General features: G+C 35.9%; 1 protein-coding gene across 1 annotated transcript in view; it reads right to left on the bottom strand.

Moving 5' to 3' along the window:
- Positions 1-125: 125 nt before the first annotated feature.
- The window catches only part of LOC127174246 (arf-GAP with dual PH domain-containing protein 1), a 46,446-nt gene continuing 23,201 nt past the window's right edge, over positions 126-23,370 (bottom strand). The window contains exons 4-11 of the mRNA XM_051124595.1: positions 21,504-21,586; positions 10,444-10,556; positions 8,334-8,480; positions 5,628-5,711; positions 4,058-4,120; positions 3,663-3,734; positions 2,021-2,249; positions 126-1,941 (exon numbers count right to left, since the gene is read on the bottom strand). Coding sequence (XP_050980552.1) covers positions 1,913-1,941; positions 2,021-2,249; positions 3,663-3,734; positions 4,058-4,120; positions 5,628-5,711; positions 8,334-8,480; positions 10,444-10,556; positions 21,504-21,586 — 820 coding nt within the window. The 3' untranslated portion in view covers positions 126-1,912. The remainder of the gene's footprint in view (positions 1,942-2,020; positions 2,250-3,662; positions 3,735-4,057; positions 4,121-5,627; positions 5,712-8,333; positions 8,481-10,443; positions 10,557-21,503; positions 21,587-23,370) is intronic.

The following is a 23,370-nucleotide window of genomic DNA, read 5'->3' as shown; positions in this document are numbered from 1 at the left end:
TTAATATAAATAAATAAATAAATAAATATTTTTTTATTATTAAAATATTATTAATATTTTTATTATTTTAATTTTAGTTTACTGTAATAACCCTGCTGAACAAAACAAAATAATCACCCAAATCAATATTTCATGTCCACATATTTATTTATGTGTTAAGTAGCTGTATAATAAGTTGGATAATGTACAGTCACACAGTCATGATCACAAAATAAACCACTCTCATTTCATCTACTTTGAAATAACGACCGGTCCCAAATCGAGAGTGACTGTACATTATCCCTTACCATAGTACAAGTCCCCAAAAACAAATCTATGGCAATACCATGATACGCTTTTGTTGGTAAACATTCACAAACCCTTATTTGAAACAAACCAGAAGGAAAAACACCTGAAGAGCATCATCGTAACCTGAACGAGAGGGCCGGAGATACATTACAGGAGCTGTGATACGCATCAGATTATTACATCTGCCATCTAAACATTCACAACCGTTATATCAAATCTGTAGAATATTCTAACGCATTCTTCAGTCAACAGACGTAGTCTGGTTAAAATGAAAGATACTGTATATAAAGTCATGGTCAACCAAAGTGTTTTTCTTCTTTTTGATATTTATGCTAATAACCAAATATATACAAGTAAACGCAATTTAATGACAGCAAATGAGATTGCATAAATTAAACAGATGCTTTTATGCTTATTTTGCATAAAAATATTTAAAAATGTGAAATTCATGTTTTTGATATACAGTAAAAAGACATAAAATCTGGATTTATAACATAAATGTAACATGATGCATATTTGTAAGTCAGTTCAGGATTTCTGCACATAAAAATCATAGCTTAATATTAACTATTTGCATTGATTTGATTTAAAATTCATTTCAAAATGCATTTATTCGAATGCATTCAGCATAATTTTGTGCATTTAAATGCTGAAAATATGGCTGGATTTATTGTGTTTTTAAAACACCTGATTCATTGATATATGACAAACATGCATCACATTAAGCTGATTATGTTAAAACTGCGTAATCCAAATTTTATATGCAACTCAAATACATAAATCTTCCATTTAGGCCTAAACATTTAGTTTAATGTACCTATTGACTAAGACAAGGGGAACTATCTCTAGTGCTTTTCGGCAGATAATCTCAAAATGGCCAAATATCGGCCGATATATCAGTCTATGGCTAATATCAACCCTATTCTGCATAAAAAGAAACAGTGTTGAGCACATGCATCTTAAATCTGTGATATGCTTCCACCTAGTGGAGGAGAATAAATCAAGAACTGAACTGTCTTTACCGTACGCCGTGTTGAAATCTGACACACACGCACACGCCAGAAGTAGTATGTAGTATATGAAACTGCCTATATTGGAGTTTCCTAACATGGTTTTCACATTTAAATGATCAGTAATGATGAACGAAGCCCTGGACGATCAGAAAAAGACACTTGGTGTAGCGTAGCGTCTGAGGATCAACTTCACAGCAGCATTTGCTTGGAAAATCCAATAAATAACATCAGTCAAAACACACTGCGGTGGTGTTTAGTACTTGCTCACCTTGTGATTTACAGATTAAATGTTACGATTAAGAGCGTTGAACAACATTCACATGCCATATTTGTACAGTAGCTCGGCTGACGGCTGACGGCGCGTCTGCTTTGGTTACACATTCACGATAAGTAAGCCTCAGAGTCGCCGCTCTGTTGACACGACGGAGGCGTCTTCAACACAGCCCAGTGTCCGGGCCGTTAGTACGAAATCAAGGTAAGGAGGGGCCGTTTCTTGTACTTGCTCGGTCCGGAGCGCTTCGTGAACCCAGCAGAGTCATTGGACAGAATAGCTGTTCATTGTCCAGTCCGTCCCGCCTGCGGCACGCACACAGGCAGGTTTACAGCCAGCATCAAGGCTTGTGCTTGAAATGAGCCTCGACTGCAAAGAGAAACGAAATACGGTCAGTCGACTGCGACGTCGGAGAGTTTCTTTGGGTCGTGCGAGTGTGTTTGCGTACCTGCGTACTCCTGCGGCATCATGGGTCGGTTGACGACTCTCTGGAAGGCGGCGATCCAGTCCTTCTGCTCCGCCTCGGTTTCACAAGCAAACAGGAACTTCCTGTCCGGGGTTTCAATAGTGATGCCGTACTTCCAGTGGTATCCCTGGATCGAAGGCGGCAGTCCGGGTACCACGGTGTAGCTGTTCTCCTTACTGCCGATGAACACCTCGCCACGTGCGTATGCATCCTAAAAGAGTGAGTATATAATATAATATAATAATTAAAAAGTACAAATAAAATAAAATATTTTTTTATTTTTAAATATATTTAGATTTTTTTATTATATTGATATGTCAAACGTAGTACTGCATGTAATATAATATAATAATACATTTTAATACATATTTGTATCGAAATGTGTATTTGTATGTATTTTTATATATTTTTATAGTTCAAAATATATTCAAAATATATGCTAATTATTGTACTACACTAATAATATATAATATATAATATAACTAAATAAAAAGAATTGCTATTGTATATTACATTCTATAATATTTTAATATTATATTATATTATATAATAATTAATAATTAAAACATTTTAGTTTATGTAAATAATATATTTAATATTGTATTCTATTTTAAGTACATAAATGTATTTACTACATGTAACATAATAACATAAGATAATAAAATACAAGAATAATTGATATTTTATTATATTGCATTATATCATAATATCCATATAATATAAAATATTATAATAGAATAGAATAAATTAAAAATATTATATCATAATATCAATATAATAAAAACAATATAATAAACCAAAAAATTTTATATTACATTTTGTGAAAAAAAAAAAATGATATGTAAAATTATACAAATATTATTAACATTACATTTTATTACTTAATTTAACATAATTTAAAATAAAGTAATATAATATAATATAATATAATATAATATATATTTTTATTTTATTTTTGGTTAATTTTTTTTGGATGATATGTTCAATGTAGTACTGCATGTAACAAATACTAATATAATTTAATATAATATAATTGATAAAATAATATTCATATAATAATTGGAAAATAAAATAAATATGTTTGTAATTAATATATTTTAAAAATTAAAAATATTTTTTTTAATTGTAAAAATATTTGTTTAAATTATATTTTAATATATATGTTAATGGTACTAGATATACCTTATGAAAACATAATAATATTTAATATAGCCAAATAAAAAGAATTCATATTTTTTCATTAGATCAAATTTGAATATAATATATTATATTGCATTATATAATAATTATTTTATATATTATTATTATTATTATATTGAATTATAATTGTAATTGTAATGTAATATAAAATAACAAAATTTCAAATGATACAAATATTATTAACATTACATTTTAGTACTTAATATAATATAATATAATTAATATAATATAAAAAGTAAATGATTATATGAATATTATGTTATTATGTTACATGTAGTACTATATTTAGCTTATACTAATATACTAATATAATAAAAATAAAATATATTGCATAATATAATAAAATATATATCAACTGGCAATTTTGAAATGGAACATAACCAGGAAAAAAAAAAAAGTCTAAAACATTACCACTTTTACTCACCAAGGGATCTTTAAAGTACATTAGTCTCCTATCATCCATGGTGAACCATCTTTTCTTAAAGCCCTCTGTGTGCTAAAAAAGAGACGACTCCAATATGAATCAATGTTAAGAATGGCATTAGTAAAGGATAATGTTCAGTCAGCAGGTCAGTCTCATCCCTGAGGACTTTATTTTGTGATAATGACCCGCTGACTGGACATTATCAGCCTTATTACACTGCCACTTACCAAATAAATACATAAAAGGATATGAAATATTGATTTCACTTAAAATTATTTACTGTGCAAGAGAAAAGAGTGAAACGAAACTAGCAGAATGAAGCACCTACGACATGATTGGGTGGACTTCATCTCTTTTCTGAATGTTTATTGATGATAATAAGCAAAAATACTCACTCTCGGGCCTGTTTTCTCCATGTAACCTTCTTTCATGAAGTTTCTTGTCAGTCTGGGTACCAGCTACATCAAAACCAAACACACAGAGAAAATATATCAGTAAGAAGACACACACAAAAAATCAAATAGTTTGAATTAAATGCCTAAAACCTTTATGTATATGTATTTTTTTTTATATAAATTATTGTAACTAAGTTTAAAATGCATAGTATTTCATTGCTGCAAAAATGAGTTGTTTGTAATGTGTTTTAATGCAAATTATATATATATATACAAAATAATTGTATAATAAATAAATAATAAAATAATAAATAATTGTAAAATGGGTTGTAAGATGCATAGTATTTCATTTTAATGCATTATAATGCATAAATATTATAAATTATTATAAATATTTATAAATATACGATGTATAAATAATTGTAACTAAATTGAAAATGCATAGTATTTCCTTTTTGAATCTAAAATGAGTTGATTGTAATGCATTATAATGCATTAATAAATATTTAAATTTAATATAAATATTACAAATTTTATATATATAAAATTATTGTATAATTCCATAAATATTTGTAAAATGAGTTGTTTGTAATGTGTTTTAATGCATTATAATGCATAAATAAATATTCAATTTCATATAAATTATTATAAATATTTATAAATATTATATATAATATATAATATTATAATATAACTATATTATATATATTTTTTTCATAAATAATTTTAACAAAATTTAAAATGCATAGTATGCATCGAAATTGTGTTGTTTGTAATGCATTTTAAATCATTAATAAATATGCATATTTAATACAATTTTTTTTTATTTTATTCTAAATTTAAAATGCAAAGTATTTCCTTGTTGCATCTATATTAATATAAATTATAATAAATTATTATATCTATATTTTTTCATAAATAATTGTAACTAATACATAATTAATGCAAAAATAAATATTTATATTTAATATAAATTATATATTTTTTTTTTCATAAATAATTGGAACTAAATTTAAAATGCTTAGTATTTGCATCTAAAATGTGTTGTTTGTAATGTTTTAATTCATTATAATGCACAAATAAATATTTAATATTTACATACGAATTTGGTTGTTTGTAATGTGCTTAAATGCATTAAAATGTACTTTCTAAGGGTGTAACTATGAATAAATAAGTATTATAATGTATTACAACTGTGGTTTATTATTTATGAGATTGTAAGGTGCATTACAAGGCATAATTAATGCATTAAAATACTTTTATAATGCATTATATATAAAGACTTTAAAGTGTTACCATAGTATTTTTAGTATTGTTTTAGCCATATAAACCTTATTACATTTGTTAAAAGTATGCTTAAAAACCATTAAATGGCTTTCAGACATATTCTCCTAATATTTTACATAATTCAGCTTCTCAAGTAAATGTAATTTGTTTTTACAAGATTAAAATGCTGAACAAGAAAGTGATTGTTTGCAGCGCATGAATGAGAAACAGGATTCAGTGAACGCGCTCACGCTCATAACTCATTTTTATGTGTCAGTTTCTGGAAGAAATTTGATTCACATACGTCCTCATCATTAGCTCCAGGAAATGCCACCTTCTGGTAATGAAAGCGTGCTGCCCGGATCGCAGTGAACCAGTCCACCATTTCCTGCACACACACAGAGACACACACAATGAGGACCAAAGGCAGATTTTGCAGTGTTTGTGTGCAGCCAGCAGAGGAGGCTTTATGACGCAATAACTGCTGTGTGACCTCCACACATGACATTACAGCTACACCTCGACCGCAGCCAGAAAATATCTCTTCATCTCTTCCGAGAGCCAAAGCCGTGCTGATCCTCCGGTAGATCGAGTTCTTGTTGTTCCTCTTTATATCTCAAGTCGCGATTAACTTCACGTCCTATGGAATGGAAAATACTCCTGCTTGTGATAAAGCGCACTGGTACTATGTGTGGTGAAAGAGGAAGAGCGTTTTTAGAGCTCAAACCACTGATGTTTGTGGTCGAAGCGCTATACTGACCAACATGGCAGAACATCTTCTGTTCCAGCTTACACACAACGGATGACCCGAATACCCGCGAACGCTGCTCTCGCCAATTTTATCTTCATCCAGCATACAAATGAAAAGCCAAAGCTAAGAGGTTTACACACGAACGATCAGCAGCTCATCTGATTGACACTGGGTGAATATTAAATCGGCTCATATTGGGAAAAAAAAAACAGATATAAAAAATATAATATTTTCATTTAAATGTAAACACATTAATTGAAAGTTAAACTGAAACTAGCAGTTTGGGGGAAATGTGGCATGTACATAAACTCCTGTATTTCTTGTATCTTTCATTTGGCATCATTACAGATGTGTGGCTTTGAGCATGTTTTGCACACCCTGTGTTAAATGCATTATATATGTTGTTTTGAAACATAAGCCACAGCACATTTCAGATCACAAGAACACAACTTATTTTTAGAAAAAAAAAAAAAAGCATATTGCATAGAAATATGGGCCATTAATTTAAGGTAAAGAAATAAGAGGATTAATATGATCTTGTTATTTTTTAATAATAAGCACTAGGGGAGAAAGCAATGCTGTTTTAGTATCACTAAGATACTGTTATATTTTTCAATATTCATTTTAATTACAGTTAAAGTTTTAGTATATTTGTTGTGTTTTTGTATATGTCTATATGGTTTTTGGTCATTTTTCAGTTTTTTTCATTTTTAGTAAATTGAACTATATTAAAATGAGAAATGTCACCACTGAAACTATATTTTATTTTATTTTATATTTTATTTATTTAAATTACAGTTATAGTCATTTTTAATTACAGTTACAGTAAGTTTTAGTAATTTTGTTGCTGTTTTTTTTTTTCATTTCTAGTAGTCACAATTTATTTCATTTTAATTAGTAGTTAAAATTTTGTTGCATGTTTTTGTCATTTTTTATTATTGTATATGTCTATATTGTTTTTGTCTTTTTTTCTTTTTTTTCCTAATTTTAGTAAATTGAACTAAATTAAAATGAGAAATGTCGCCACTGAAACTAGCTAAAATAAGTTTTTTAAATTATTATTTTATTTAAGTTTAATTACAGTTAAAGTTTTAGTAATTTTGTTGTTTTTGTCATTTAGTAGCTTTATTCAAGTTATTATTATTATTATTATTGCATATGTTTGTATAGTTTTTGTCATTTTTTTTTTACTTTAGTAAATTGAACTAAATTAAAATGAGAAATGTCGTCACTGAAACTAGCTAAAATAATTATTTTATATTTTATTTTAAAGATTCTTTTATTTAATTTTAATTACAGTTAGTTTTAAAAATGTAGGTTTTTTTTCATTTTTTGCAACTTTATTATTATTATTATTATTATTATTATTACTATTCTGTATGTCTATATTGTTTTTGTCTTTTTTCCATTTTTTCCAATGTCACCACTGAAACTAGCTAAAGTATTTTTTATATATATTTTATTTTAACGATTATTTTATTTTGTTTTAATTACAGCTAAGGTTTGAGTAATTTTGCCATTTGTCATTTTAGTAGATTTATTATTATTATTATTATTATTATTGTATATGTCTATATTGTTTTGTCATTTTTTTTTTCTTTTATAAATATATTATGTTTATTTCATTTCAAATAATTAATTCTTTATGGTTTCAATTTTAGCTTTATTAACCATGTGAGGAAGGTATTTTGGTATATTGTATAAAAAATATGGGTGAACGCTGCTGACCTTAACCATCTGAGTGACACATTTCAGCATGGACTGTTTTATGAATTAAACACAATGTACTTGTAGACTTTGCGAAAAGGCTGTTCTTGAGGAAAAAAATATAATTTTCAACCCATCATTAAGGACGCTTGCTCATTTCACATTTACATTTCTAAAGAAGTCTTAAAGGCAAACAAAAAAAAAGCAAAACATGCAATTTAATTATATGGGTCCGCGAGAGCCTGGAAAATGAAAAACTAAAATATGACTGCTTTGGGAGCACGAAACATTATAAGTCAACCTCAGTGGGAAACTAATGTAATGAAATCATATCAAACAAACAGTTATTGAATAATAAGAGTCTGAATAAAGGCTGAATGCAGTGATGGTTCTGCACTGGAAGCATACGACCTTGAGAGAGACAGCGACTGTATTGTAGTGCACTGATAAACTTTGTTACTTTGGAGAAAAGCATCTGGCAGATGCATAATTGTGAATGCAAAATCCAAAACATTCAAGAGCACAAACAACAGAGTTTGATGTGCCTGATACCTTCATGTCTTCATGGTACACAAAGATATTCCTGGTGCTGTTGTCCTTCAGATAGGTGATCTGCAGGCCGCAGGGGTTTCCTATTTTAGCCGGCTGGAAAGTAGCGTTCAGGGTTTCAATCCTCATTATGGCCTTCGGTTCTTTCGCCTGGAATATAAAAAAAATATCTCAGCTATAAACGCACCAACCAGAAAGTCCCTAGAGTCACATTACTGTATTATGGTGCCGCTGGACTGGGAATGTTTGGGGTAAGCACAACTTACAATGTGTGTATGTGCATGTGCGTGTGTGTTTGCGCTCATGTATGTGAATGTATGTGTGTGTGTGTGTGCGTGACCATTTACATTAGAGACAAAACTGTTCTCAGATTCTCAGTTGTTAAATCTGACAAATCCTTTCTCTGGTGTCATCAGGGACATTCTCAATGATAAATGAATAAAACAAAATTTTACAATAAATTTATATTCTAATAAAAATATATTTTACAAACACACACACATTTAATATACGTTCAGAAATGTATAGTAAATTAATAAATTAGAATAAATTAAAAACTGATATATTATGTTTATAAATTAATAAATTTATATTGATCAGGAGACATTAAATGAGCAAATTAAAATGTTAAAATAATTTAAATTTAAAATTTTAATAAAAATAAAGTAAATGTAATATGTGATAAAAATAAATATTTAAAAATACATTTATAAAAAAGAGAATTTATTGAATCTCTCTCTCTCTCTTTCTACATATGAAGAGTTTATTTGCAAAAACAGACTATTAATTATTTTTTTTATTATGTATTATATATTTTTTTAAGAAATTTACATTATGTAAATGTACATACACATTATAATATAAAATTAAAATAGAATTTGAATTGTTATTAATAGTTTGATTTTTGTTTATTTTTATATTATTAAAACATTTTCATATAAAATTATTTTTATATTGTTATTTTAATTGTAATTAATTTAGTTGAAGTTTATATTCTTATAGAATATATTTTATACACACATTTAATATATATACATATATATATATATATATATATATATATTTAAACATGAATAATACACTAATAATACATTCGCATAAATGAAAAAAATATTATGAAATGCATATTATGTTTATAAAATAATACATTTACATTCAACAGGGGACATTCTCAATGATAAATGAGTAATTTAAAATCTTAAAATAAATGTAATATATAATTGCATAAAATATCTAATAATATAATATAATATAATAATATAATTTATAAATAAATATATTTTTAAATATATATATATATATATATATTATTTTTAGAAATTTACATTATGTAATATATACATTATGTATATACATCAGAATTATTATTGTATAAGATTAAAATAGTATTTTAATTTTTATTAATAGTTTGAATTTTGTTTAAATTCTGATGTAAATGCTTTTACATAATGTAAATTTATAATATATATTATGTAAAAGTGTTTACATCAGAATTATTATAGTATAAGATTGAGATTTGTCTATTTTTTATATTAAAAATACTTTTATATTATTATTAATGTAAATGTAGTTATTTTAGTAGAAGTTTTAGTAATTTTGTGGTGTGCTTTTGTATTTTTTTAACTTTGTATATATAGTTTTTTTATTAATTTTAATTCCGTTTAGTTATTGTGTAGTGTAGTTATTAAGTGTAGTTATTTTAGTACTTAAACAAATGAAAATTATAAATGTTGCTTTGGCATAAAGCTAAAATAAAACACATTTTTAAATATTTTTTTAGCAAACAATAACGATTTTTGGAGTTTTAGTTAACTATAATAACTCAGTTATATACAAAAAATTTGGTAACACTTTAGATTAAGGAACACTGTTAACTAGTTGCTTATTAGCATGTATACTACTAGCACACTGGCTGTTTATCAGTCCTTATAAAGCACATACTAATGCCTTATTCTGCATGTCCATGTTTTTAGATCGAAGATTGAAGCAAAAGTCATAGTTAATAATGAGCGTGTTCTCTATTCTAAAGTGTTAGCAAATATACTATATATTCTCTATACAACCAGTCATTTAGATGAGTAAGGGTGTGTGTGAGAGAGAAGTAGAGACTGACGTCCTGCTTGTTGAAGTACTTCAGCGCTCCTTCTCGTTCAGACAGAATGAACTTGCGACTGAGGAACTGCCCGTTGTCTCGACCGCGTTTCCATAGAAACCCCTCTCTGTAGCCTAAAACAGAGCGAGAGCGAGAGAAGAGAGAAAAAGAAAGCGTGAGGAGGAGCTTTTTACACCTACGAATTTTTATAGCATCTATGAATATCTACATCCTTAAAATATTTTGGTAAAAAAGGAAGTCGTAGCGTATTATACACGAGCGATGTCACAACACAAAAAGATAAAGAAATAAACCTGTAAGCTTCTAGCCTTAAAGGAGAAGTCCACTTCCAGAACAACAATTTACAAATAATTTACTCACCCCTTGTCATCCAAGATGTTCATGTCTTTTTGTCTTCAGTCGTGAAGAAATTATGGTTTTTGAGGAAAACATTTCAGGATTTTTCTTCATATAATGGACTTGATTGGTGCTCCGATTTTAAACTTCCAAAATGTAGTTTAAATGCAGCTTCAAAAGGCTCTAAATGATCCCAGCCGAGGAAGAAGGGTCTTATCTAGCGAAACGATCGGTCATTGTTTATGAAAAATAAAAATGTGTATACTTTTTAAGCACAAAAGCTTGTGTAGCACAGTGATGTCGTTCTTGAACGATTCTTTCATTTTGAACGGATCTTTAATGTGACTCGGAAGAACGAGTCGTCTCGGGAAGTGATTCGCTCAGTTGCGCATGCGCAACATCCTATTAGGTTCTGTACTGGAATTAGTTCACCTGTTTCAAGTCTTCAGGTTTTTCGAGTCGTTCGTTCATCACGTGACAGCCCCATAAGATGAACGAACGACTCGAAAAACCCGAAGACTCGAAACAGGTGAATTTCTTTCCGGCTCACACTGCATTGGTTGAGCTTATAGGTCTGTCACTTGATGAACGAATGACTCAAACCCGAAAACTTGTCAGATAAGAGGTGAGGTGAGCTAATCATAGACTTAAGACCCAGGTAAACAATGAATGAATCTTTTCTGTTTCTTATAGCGTTATAGTTCTGTCTTGTTTGTAGTGTGATCAACGTTTGTGTAAGCAGTAGATGTGTTAGGGAAGTAACACATAACATTTTAATTATATTTTGCTAAAATGAACAAAATGAACGAAATGACTCGAAAAAAGATTCATTCATTTTGCTGAAAGGTCCAAGTCGGTAAAATGATCCGAACTTCCCATCACTACTACGAATCATGTCTAAGTTCATCGTCTGTGTACTCCGGCTAAAAAAGGTATCTTATTTTCTCCTACGACTTCAGAATTGTCTGACATCGTTGTACCTTTTTGTTTGTAAACAGTGTTTGACTTACTTGCACTTTCTAAGTCTTTGCGCGTTCGCTTTGTAAACACTGGGTCTGTACTGTAGTTCCGCCTACGTTTCGTGTGACCTTTCGACATGATTCAATAGTATGTCGTGAACACGCATCCCAGAGCCTGTGCTACACGAGCTTTTGTGCTTAAAAAGTATACAAATTTTTATTTTCCGAAAACAATGACAGATCGCTAGATAAGACTCTTCTTCCTCGGCTGGGGTCATTTAGAGCCTTTGAAGCCGCATTTAAACTACATTTTGGAAAGTTCAAAATCAGGGCACCAATTAAGTCCATTATATGAAGAAAAATCCTGAAATGTTTTCCTCAAAAACCATAATTTCTTTACGACTGAAGACAGAAAGACATGAACATCTTGGATGACAAGGCGGTGAGTAAATTATTTGTGAATTGTTGTTTTGGAAGTGGACTTCTCCTTTAAAGGGGTCATCGGATGCTAAGTTCACTTTTTCATGTTGTTTGAACATTAATGTGTGTTGGCAGTGTATGTACAAATCTACCCTATAATGATACAAATCCATGCAGTGGTTTTTAATTAATCTGTAAAAATAATATCCCCTTTTTTAAATCGAGCCGCTCTCAGATGCCTGTCGTTGTGGCGTCACACCAACAGAGGCCACTCCCACGATAGTTGATTGACATAAGCCTTTTACCACAGATCAGCTGTAACAGTCCGATCTCTTTGTTTTGTTGCCGGAGCAGGGATGTAAATTAGACAAGAATATCTCAGACTGAGCGATTGAGGTGTTGTGTTGCTAGATGTAAAAATGAACATAGTGGTCGTCATTTACTCCCGACATCTGAGCGGCTGAAGATGCAGTGAATTACGTTTGTTTGTGAAGGGAATGCGCCTCCTGATCTACATATATCCGTCTATGTTCGCACGAATCATTCGTGATCCAGCTTCACTTACAGCAGAAGTGAGTATAAGAGTTTTTTTATGAATCTTTGTGATCGCCTTTCCTAATAATGTGCTAGTTAGCAAGTTTAGCGGCCAAACGCGGCTAAATGCAGCTAAAGTAAACAAGCTCGTCACTCCACAGAGAGAAGAGAGGGGCGGGGCGAACAGAGCTCATTTGCATTTAAAGCAACCTCGACCAGAATGAGATGATTTTTGCAGAGCTGATTTTGACAAGGTAAAAAGGGTGTTGTTTTACACAACCATTGAGAATTTTTAACCAAAGTATATTATAAACTTTTCATTAAGGCCCTAAAGAATCATATCAACTTGTGGAAAATGGGCATCCGATGACCCCTTTAAGTCCACATTTGTTAGCTTCAACATCATATATATCATATGCATTGATAAAATGAACTTTGAAAGCATCTAAAAATGCAATAAAAATGACTGATGACTCATCCAGCACTAGAGGTTTCTGCCCAATCAAATGCTTTCTAGAAGGTTTAATGCTTACGGTTGTGTTTTAAACTCCCTAAGTACTAGTAATAGCAATACTTGCCTTAGTGTGCACTAATGAGGAGCTGGTCTCTATCTGTCTCTCTGTTTTCTCTTTCTCCAGCACTATTCTGGTACACTGCTGCTCATGAATCATTCACTCTGCATTACCTCATAAATCGATAACCGCGCCTCTCCACATGCGCCATCAATAACACTATTGATCAGCGGAGGAGCACACACACCACAGACTCACAAACAAACAAACACAGGTGATAGTGCACGAGTGTGTCAACATTTACTGAAGGATTTATTCATCTGTCTATCTCCTCTGCTCTGTGCGTCGGACAGTAACATCATGTAACGAAACATCTTGGCATTGATTAAAACAGGAAGCTGCAGGAGACAAGGGGAAAGGACAGCGAGAGAGAATAGAACAGCGAGTGTGTTGGAGATGAGAGATATGGAGATTATGAGAGAGGCCTTTGATTCTTTATAAAGCACTTCTTCTGCTGGAGAAGTCTGGAGTCTGCTGGGTCGATCTGTTCTCCATGATAACAGTCCAGAATATGCAAAAACATTTGTAGGAAAGCCATTGAGGATGCATTAAATTGACCAAAAGTGACAGTAAAGACATTTATGTCATTTATGTTACCGTAGATTTCTATTTTGAATAAATGTTGTTGTTCTGAAAGATAAAATGTATCAGTTTCCACACAAATACACTACCAGTCAAAAGTTTTTGGATAGTACATTTTTTAATGATTTTTAATGATCACCAAGCCTGCATTTATTTGATCCAACAGTAAAATTGTGAAATATTTTTACTATTTAAAATAACTGCTTTCTATTTAAATATATTTAAAAATGTAATTTATTCCTGTGATTTCAAAGCTGAATTTTTAGCATCATTACTCCAGTCACGTGATCCTTCAGAAATCATTCTAATATTCTGATTATATTCTGAATTTATTATTATTATGATGTTAAAAACAGCTGAGTAGAATTTTTTCAGGTTTCTTTTGATGAATAGATCATTATTATTGTTACAGAGGAGGCTTCCGTACCGCCTCCTCCGCACCACCAGAGGGAACCCTCGCCAGAATACTGATTCGGTCTCATTCGGACTCCAACTCCCATAACCCCTCATACCTGGGACTGACACGTCACACACACACCTGCACCTCATTACACACACACAGTATAAAACACACACATACACATCACCTCCCCGCGAAGTCTTGATTTGCCCCGGCTGTCATTTCTGAGCGTTGTTTGTATATTACTGGACTGCTTTCTCGTTGCTCACCTGGACTGTTACTCGATTGTGATTCTTCTCTGTGTACCTCGACCCTTGGATTGTTTATTGGATTTGTATCTCTGCCGCCTGCCCCGACACGCCTGGTTTTCGTTTCTGAGTCTGTCTATTCCCTGTGGACCCTGTTTGCTGTTGATTTGACCCTGCCTGTACCCGACTTCATTAATAAAAGCTGCAAATGGATCCAAACGCTTCCGCTGATCTGTCACAGAAGACTTCGCCAAACGGTGATCCAGCAGCTGTGGCTCAATTGTCGTCGGAGCTCTCCGCTCAAGCCACCCAGCTCGCGATGCACCACCACCAGCTAGCTCGCCTGACAACGCTCACTGAGGAGCTGGTGAGAACCTTGCAGGGTCTGCAAATTACCCCTGCAGCAGTAACTCCTGAGCCTAGCATGCCGCCTCCAACTCCCGCTACTCCAGCCGTCGCGAGCCCTCCAGCGCCCACCAGTCCTCGTCTCGCCTTCCCAGAAAAGTTTAATGGCGACCCAACCAAATGTAAGGGCTTTTTACTACAATGTACATTGTTCGTAAATCAACAACCAGCTCTATATCTCACAGACTCGAGCCGTATAGCTTTCGTTTGTGCTCTGCTAACCGGAAGAGCTTTGGATTGGGCGACGGCAGTATGGAGGACCGACACTCCAGTTCATACCACCTTCGGCGATTTCTTGGCACACTTTCGCGAGGTTTTCGAACATCCCGCCGGAGGAAGAAGCGCGGGTGAGGAGTTGTTAAACTTGTCGCAGGGAAGGAGAATGGCAGCAGATTACGCCCTATTCTTTCGCACTCTGGCCACTCAAACAACGTGGGTAGAGGACACCTTAAAGCTGCTTTTTCGTCGCGGACTCAACCAAGAGCTCCAGTCGGAATTGGCGTGCCGCGATGAGGGTCGTCCGCTCAACAACTTTATTGAACTCACCATTCAAGTGGATAATCTCATTCGTACTCAACGCTCCCCATGAAGCATGACTCCGTCTTTCCCCGAAACCCACAATTCTCCAGAACCCATGCAGATCGGCAACACTCACCTTACTCCGGAGGAAAGAGAGAGGCGTATGCAGGATCATCTCTGCCTCTACTGCGGTCAGGCGGGCCACACCAAATCCACCTGTCCCATCCGTCCCAATCGTGCGGTGAGTGTAAACACTTCTTCAACCATCCAGCTACCGGTAGTCTTGCATGTCGCTAATCAGATGATATCAACCACTGCATTAATCATTTCTGGCGCCGCAGGAAATTTCATTTCTGCCGAGTTCGCTCGGAAACATAATATTGCTCTCACTCCGTTTTCCTCTTTTCTGGCAGTGGAGGCGCTAGACGGCCGACCCCTTGGTGAGGGGAGTGTGCAGAGCATCACTGAAACCATCCGCATGCACATCGGGGCCCTTCACAAGGAATCTATCCAATTCTACACCATTCAATCTGCTCACCACAAGCTGATCCTAGGACTCCCCTGGCTGCGTAAACACGACCCACATATCGAATGGAGAGAGGGGAGATTACTCCAATGGGGCAACTTCTGTCAGAAGAACTGTGTCTCCACCATCCAACCCATTGTCCGCCGCGCACCAGCGCCTCCAGAGGCCGACGTCGAAACGGCCAAACTACCCGCTATGTATCACGATCTGAGATTGGCCTTCAGCAAGACAAAGGCGACACAACTACCACCACACCGCCCGATTGACTGTGCCATCGAGTTACTGCCAGGGCAGTCGCCCCCTAAAGGTCGTATTTTCCCTCTCTCCCAACCTGAATCGCTAGCCATGAATGAATACATCAGGGAGGAACTAGCCAAGGGATTCATTCGTCCATCCACGTCACCGGCTTCTGCAGGATTTTTCTTCGTAAAGAAGAAGGACGGAGGCCTACGACCCTGCATTGACTACCGCGGCCTTAATGAGGTAACAGTCAAGTTCCGATACCCACTACCACTAGTCCCCTCAGCTCTAGAACAACTTCGTCAAGCTAAATATTATACTAAACTGGACTTACGCAATGCCTACAACTTAATCCACATCAGAGAAGGGGACGAGTGGAAAACGGCCTTTTCAACCACTAGTGGGCACTATGAATACCGGGTGATGCCCTTCGGGTTGTCCAACAGTCCGTCGGTCTTTCAGGCCTTCATGAATGACGTCTTCCGGGACATGCTGGACAAATGGGTCATCGTGTACATTGACGACATCCTGATTTTTTCCAACTCCATGTCTGAACACATCCAGCACGTCAGGTCTGTTCTCAAGCGTCTTATCCAATACCAGCTCTATGCCAAACTGGAAAAATGCGAGTTCCACCAAACATCCACCACCTTCCTCGGATACATCATCAGCCAGGAGGGAGTCGCTATGGACGATGGAAAGGTGGAGGCGGTTCTACGCTGGCCGCAGCCCCAGACCCTCAAGGAGTTACAGAGGTTTTTGGGGTTTGCAAACTTCTACAGACGGTTCATTAGGGGATTCAGCACGGTGGCAGCCCCCCTGACAGCCATGACTAAGCGTCAGACCGCCCGGCTAAACTGGACTCCCGAAGCATTAAGGGCCTTTGATGAGTTACGAGCACGATTCACCTCAGCACCCATACTACGTCACCCAGACCCCAATCAACCCTTCATTGTGGAGGTGGATGCCTCCAATACTGGAGTTGGAGCAGTGCTTTCTCAGCGACAAGGTAACCCAGCCAAGATGCACCCTTGTGCCTTCTTTTCTCGCAAACTGACACCAGCGGAACGTAACTATGACGTCGGCAACCGCGAGCTGTTGGCTATGAAATTAGCCCTGGAGGAATGGCGACACTGGTTAGAGGGGGCTAAGCATCCTTTCACTATACTCACTGATCACAAAAATCTAGAGTACCTCAGAACAGCCAAAAGACTCAATCCCCGGCAAGCCAGGTGGGCTCTATTTTTCATCAGATTCCAGTTCACTGTGACCTACCTTCCAGGGTCGAAAAACATCAAGGCGGACTCTCTCTCTCGTCAGTCCGAAATGCCCACTCGTCCCGAACGCCAGGAGACTATACTCCCATCTGCTCTACTGCTAGCACCAGTCCAGTGGGACATTATTACCGAGATTGAGAATGCCAATCAGCAATCATCCGCCCCACCAGAATGTCCTGCCGGAAAGCTGTTTGTCCCGGAGGCCCTCAGAGAACGAGTACTCAGGTTCACAGTGTTCCCAGCTCTGGCCACCCGGGCATCGATGCCACGATCCATCTCCTAAGGAATCGTTTCTGGTGGCCAACCCTCGCTACGGAAACCATTCAATTCGTTAACCGATGCTCTGTCTGCCAGACCTCCAAGCCCTCCAAGCACCTGCCAGCTGGTTTGTTGCAACCCTTGCCTCTGCCACAACGACCATGGTCCCACATCGCCATAGATTTCATCACCAATCTACCGAGTTCACAGGGTAACACCGCAATCTTCACTATCGTCGACAGATTCTCCAAGGCTTGCCGCCTCATTCCCATCCCGAAGCTCCCGTCCGCTTTGGAGGCCGCCGAACTTCTTTGTAACCAAGTCTTCCGGTTCTACGGTCTCCCCGAAGACATCGTGTCAGACCGCGGACCCCAATTCACCTCCAGACTCTGGTCGGCCTTCTTCAAACTACTTAACGTCAATGTCAGCTTGACCTCCGGCTACCATCCACAGTCAAACGGCCAGACAGAACGCCTAAATCAAGAAATAATAAGATTCCTTAGAAGCTACTGCTATAGTCACCAATCCGACTGGAGCCGTTACCTCATGTGGGCCGAATATGCGCAGAACTCCCTGACTAAGCCCTCCACGGGCATGACACCTTTTCAATGTATCCTCGGTTTCCAACCGCCTATGTTCCCCTGGACAGATGAACCAGCCGATCTCCCTTCTGTCAACGACTGGTTTCAGCGTAGTGAGGACACATGAAACCAGGCTCACGTACACCTCTCGCACGCTGTCAGAAGACAGACCCAGTCGGCTAACCTGCATCGCCGCCCAGGCCCTCGCTATACCCCTGGTCAATGGGTATGGCTGTCCACCCGTGACCTACGCCTCAAACTTCCATGCAGAAAACTCAGTCCCAGGTATGTTGGTCCATTCCAAATTATTAGACAAATCACCCCAGTATCCTTCCGTCTCGATTTACCTGCTAACTATCGCATTTCTCCCACTTTTCACATGTCGTTGCTGAAACCCGCTGGGGGTCCGGAGGAGGCGTCAGAGGAGGAAGCCGGTCCACAGACCTCCCCCATCTTGATCGACGGCGAGGAGGCCTATCGGGTGCACGAACTTCTGGATTCTAGGCGCCGGGGAGGCAGACTGCAATACCTGGTCGATTGGGAGGGGTTCGGTCCGGAGGAACGCTCCTGGGTCAACTCGGATGATATCCTCGACCCCTCTCTCACTGATGAGTTTCATCGGGGGTTCCCGGAAAAACCGGCCCCTCGACCCCGAGGTAGACCCCGGCGCCATGCACCTCCTCGCGTCAGGAGCCGCTTGCAGGGGGGGGGCTCTGTTACAGAGGAGGCTTCCGTACCGCCTCCTCCGCACCACCAGAGGGAACCCTCGCCAGAATACTGATTCGGTCTCATTCGGACTCCAACTCCCATAACCCCTCATACCTGGGACTGACACGTCACACACACACCTGCACCTCATTACACACACACAGTATAAAACACACACGCACACATCACCTCCCCGCGAAGTCTTGATTTGCCCCGGCTGTCATTTCTGAGCGTTGTTTGTATATTACTGGACTGCTTTCTCATTGCTCACCTGGACTGTTACTCGATTGTGATTCTTCTCTGTGTACCTCGACCCTTGGATTGTTTATTGGATTTGTATCTCTGCCGCCTGCCCCGACACCCCGCCTGGTTTTCGTTTCTGAGTCTGTCTATTCCCTGTGGACCCTGTTTGCTGTTGATTTGACCCTGCCTGTACCCGACTTCATTAATAAAAGCTGCAAATGGATCCAAACGCTTCCGCTGATTTGTCACAATTATAGTGTAAAGCTTAGGGTTGCACAATTAATCAAATTTGTAATTGTGCAATTACAGATGCCACAATACAATTACAGATGCCACAGTTATGTAATCGTTCAAAGGCACAATTAAAAAAAAATCCACTTACATTATTCTGCTTTCTTAAGATGTGTGGGTGTATTTTTCCTACAGGTCATCTTAAGGGTTTTTTTATTTTCTTGTTTTAATTTTTACTTTTTTTATATTTAAAGAAGAAACTATATATAAAAATGTGGCATGCAGTTGCTTCAAACAATGGTATAAAGCTATTCGAAACATCATTCAATGTAAATTGTGATAACTGTAATTAATAATCGCAATTACAATTTCAAGGGAACAATCAACAATTATGATTTTTTTTTAATTTATCGTGCAGCCCTAAGCTGAACTGATTTTTTTCAGGTTTCTTTAATGAATAGAAAGTACAGAAGAATGGCAATCATCTGAAAAAGAAATCTTTTGTAACATTATAAATGTCTTTATCATCAGTTTTGATGATTTTCCCAAAATAACAAAAGAAATTACGCTGACTCCAAGCTTTTGAGTAGTATAGTGCATCATGTTACAAAATCTTTTTTATTTCTGATAAATGCTGAAATGCATATTTCTATTAATCAAACAATCCTGAAAAAATGTACTTAAGTGTATTAAATATTGATGATATAATTGATAATAACTGATATAATAAAAAAAATGATAATAATAATAATAACAGCAAATCAGCATGTTAGAATGATTTCTGAGGGATCATGTGACACTGGAGACTGGAGCAATGATGCTGAAAATTAAGCTTTGATCCCATAAAAAATTTTTTTTTTTATATACATTCACATAGAAAACAGCTATTTTAAATTGTAATAATATTTTATAATTTTTACTGCATTTTTGATCAAATAAATGCAGGCTTGGTGAGCACAAGAGACTTTTTTTTCAAGCACATTAACAAGCATTAAAAGTCCTACTGTCCAGAAACTTTTGACTGGTAGTGTATTGTGCAGCACAACTGTTTTCAGTATTGATAATAATCAGTCATGTTTCTTGAGCAGCAAATCAGAATATTAGAATGATTTCTGAAGAATAATGTGACACTGAAGACTGGAGTAATGATCAAATTCAGCTTTGATCACAGGAATAAATTACATTTTACTATATATTTATATATAAAAAACAGTTCTTTTAAATCATAATAATATTTCACAATTTTTAGTGTATTTTTGATCAAATAAATGCCGACTTGGTGAGCAGGCGAGACTTTTTTCAAGCACATTAAAAACCTTACTGACTGGTAAACATGCTACTTTAATACCACTTATAATAAATACTTAGAGGGCGGAGGAAGAAATTAAGTGGGGAATAGTGGGAAGGTGGAAACAGAATGTCTTAAACCAGCACTGAATTCAGTCTTGCAAAAATACCAATGCCCACGCCGTAGCCTCCAGACAATATACTTCAGCATTCAGATCTGCCGGGATCCAGCACGCTATTAGATTGCAAATGGCCACACTGTGTGACTAATGCTATTTACTGAACGCCCACCGCAAAAAAAAAACACAAATGACTTCAATGTGAGCACATCATCAAATCTCATGCAGTGCACTGAAATTCATGCAATGCAGCACAGAACACAGATGCATGCATGCCAGTGCGTGCATGTGTGCTAGTGTGTGTCAAAGATGAGATCACTGTCAGCCAATGAAATCTCGCTTGCCAATAAATAAGACTTTAAGCCGTGAAACTGGATATTCTGAGTGGTGATGAAACTGACTCTCCCAGTTAGACGCAGTATGGACCTCTGAGACAAAACTCAGAAGGTCAAGTGTGCACAGTCAGGAACAAGTAAACACCTAGAGATGTGGCTGAAATGTGAGAATGAGACTGACCTCATAGTGCTATAACCCACAAAAAACAAAAGCTAACAGCATGAGGAGTCCCAATGCACAACAAAGAAACCGCCGCGTATTTGCATGTGCTGCTCTCACCTGCTGAATATGGCTCTTGTTTCTCGATGTATATAAACTCCTCTCTCTCATACTTGGCTCTGATCCACTGCTCCCTCAAAATCCTGCAAATACAACAATTTATTAGTCAACATTTGGAACAGCTCAACCAGAAATTCTTCAGAATTTGGGAGAAATGTAGCATTGCATCACTTGCTCACCAATGGATCCTCTGCAGTGAATGGGTGCCGTCAGAATAAGAGTCCAAACAGCTAATTAAAACATCACAATAATCCACAAACAATCCACACCACTCCAGTCCAACAAGTAACATCTTGAGAGGACAAAGCTGTGTGTTTATAAGAAACAAACCCATCACTAGGACGTTTTTAACTAAAATGCAAATCCATAATCCATAATAACACTTCCACCAGTGAAAAAGTCCATCTCCTGTTGTCTCTCACATCAAAATCCAGCCACATATTTGTTTAGAGCTGTTTTGGCTTGTAAACAGGGCTTGATTCATGCAGATTTCTCTCCCGATTCAGACCAGACCACTTTTTTCACTGGATGAAGTGTTGTTATGGATTATGAACATATATTTTAGCGACAGTTTGAAATTAAAAACGTCTTAACGATGGATTTGTTTCTTATAAACGCACAGCTTTTGTCTTCTTAAGATGTTAACTGATGGACTGGAGTGGTGTGGGTTACTTGTGGATTATTGTGATGTTTTTATCGGCTGTTTGGACTCTCATTCTGACGGCACCTATTCACTGCAGAGGATTCATTGGTGAGCAAGTAATGGAATGCTACATTTTTCCAAACCAGCTAAAAACATCACAACAATCCACAAGTAATTCACACCACTCCAGCCCATCAGTTAACATCTTGTAAAGCCAAAAAAGCTGTGTGTTTGTAAGAAACAAATCCATCGTTAACATGTTTTTAAACTAAAATACAAGTCTGTAATCCATAATAATGCTTCCTGCAGTAAAAAAGTGGTCTGTTCTGAATCAAGAGAGAAATCTGCACAGATCAAGCACTGTTTACAAGCCAAAACAGCTCTAAACAAATATGTGGATGGATTCTGATGTGAGAGACAACAGGAGATGGACTTAGTATTATTATAGATTATGGATTTGCAGTGTAGACAATAAAAATGTCCTAATGATGGATTTGTTTCTTAACACGCAGCATTTGGCTTCTCAAGATGTTAACTGATGGACTGTAGCAGTGTGAATTACTTGTGATTTTTATCAGTTGTTTGGACTCTCATTCTGACGGCACCCATTCACTACAGAGGATCCATTGGTGAGACAGTGATGCAATGCTACATTTCTCCAAACCTGATGAAGAAACAAACTCATCCACATCTTGGTTGGCCTGAGGGTGAGCACATTTTCAGCAAATTTTATTTTGCATGCACAGTAAAAGAGAAAATGCAGTCTTTGTTGATCTTTTGTTGGTGTAAACATTAATGCTTTTATGCTTTTTCATATTTTTTAACCACACTGAGCCTTAAATCAACACTCACCAACCATTTTACTTCTGTAAAATGACATATTTCCAAAATTGCGAAAGATCACGCAATTATTTCAAACAGGCTCAGAGAGAGTTAAAACAACTAACATTGTAATCATGACTGTGCTTCTTTCAGTTATGTCTTATGTGTGTTTCACAACCGCAACGTCATAATTTCACATTTATTTCACCCAGTTGTGGCTAAATTGGCTGTAATTGTCACAATGCCAACTTTATTTCATAATGTGATTTTTTTTGTTTAACTCACAATGACCTTTTTAACCCTGAGGCAGAAACAGGTTCATACACTGAAAAAATGGTGTAGGGTTAAGAATCAATTCACTTAAATTTCAATTAAATTTTACCATTAAAGGAGAAGCTCACT

The sequence above is a fragment of the Labeo rohita genome, chromosome 12, assembly GCF_022985175.1.
Source record: "Labeo rohita strain BAU-BD-2019 chromosome 12, IGBB_LRoh.1.0, whole genome shotgun sequence".
NCBI classification, from domain to species: domain Eukaryota; kingdom Metazoa; phylum Chordata; class Actinopteri; order Cypriniformes; family Cyprinidae; genus Labeo; species Labeo rohita.
This window is presented reverse-complemented; position numbering and strand designations above follow the sequence as displayed.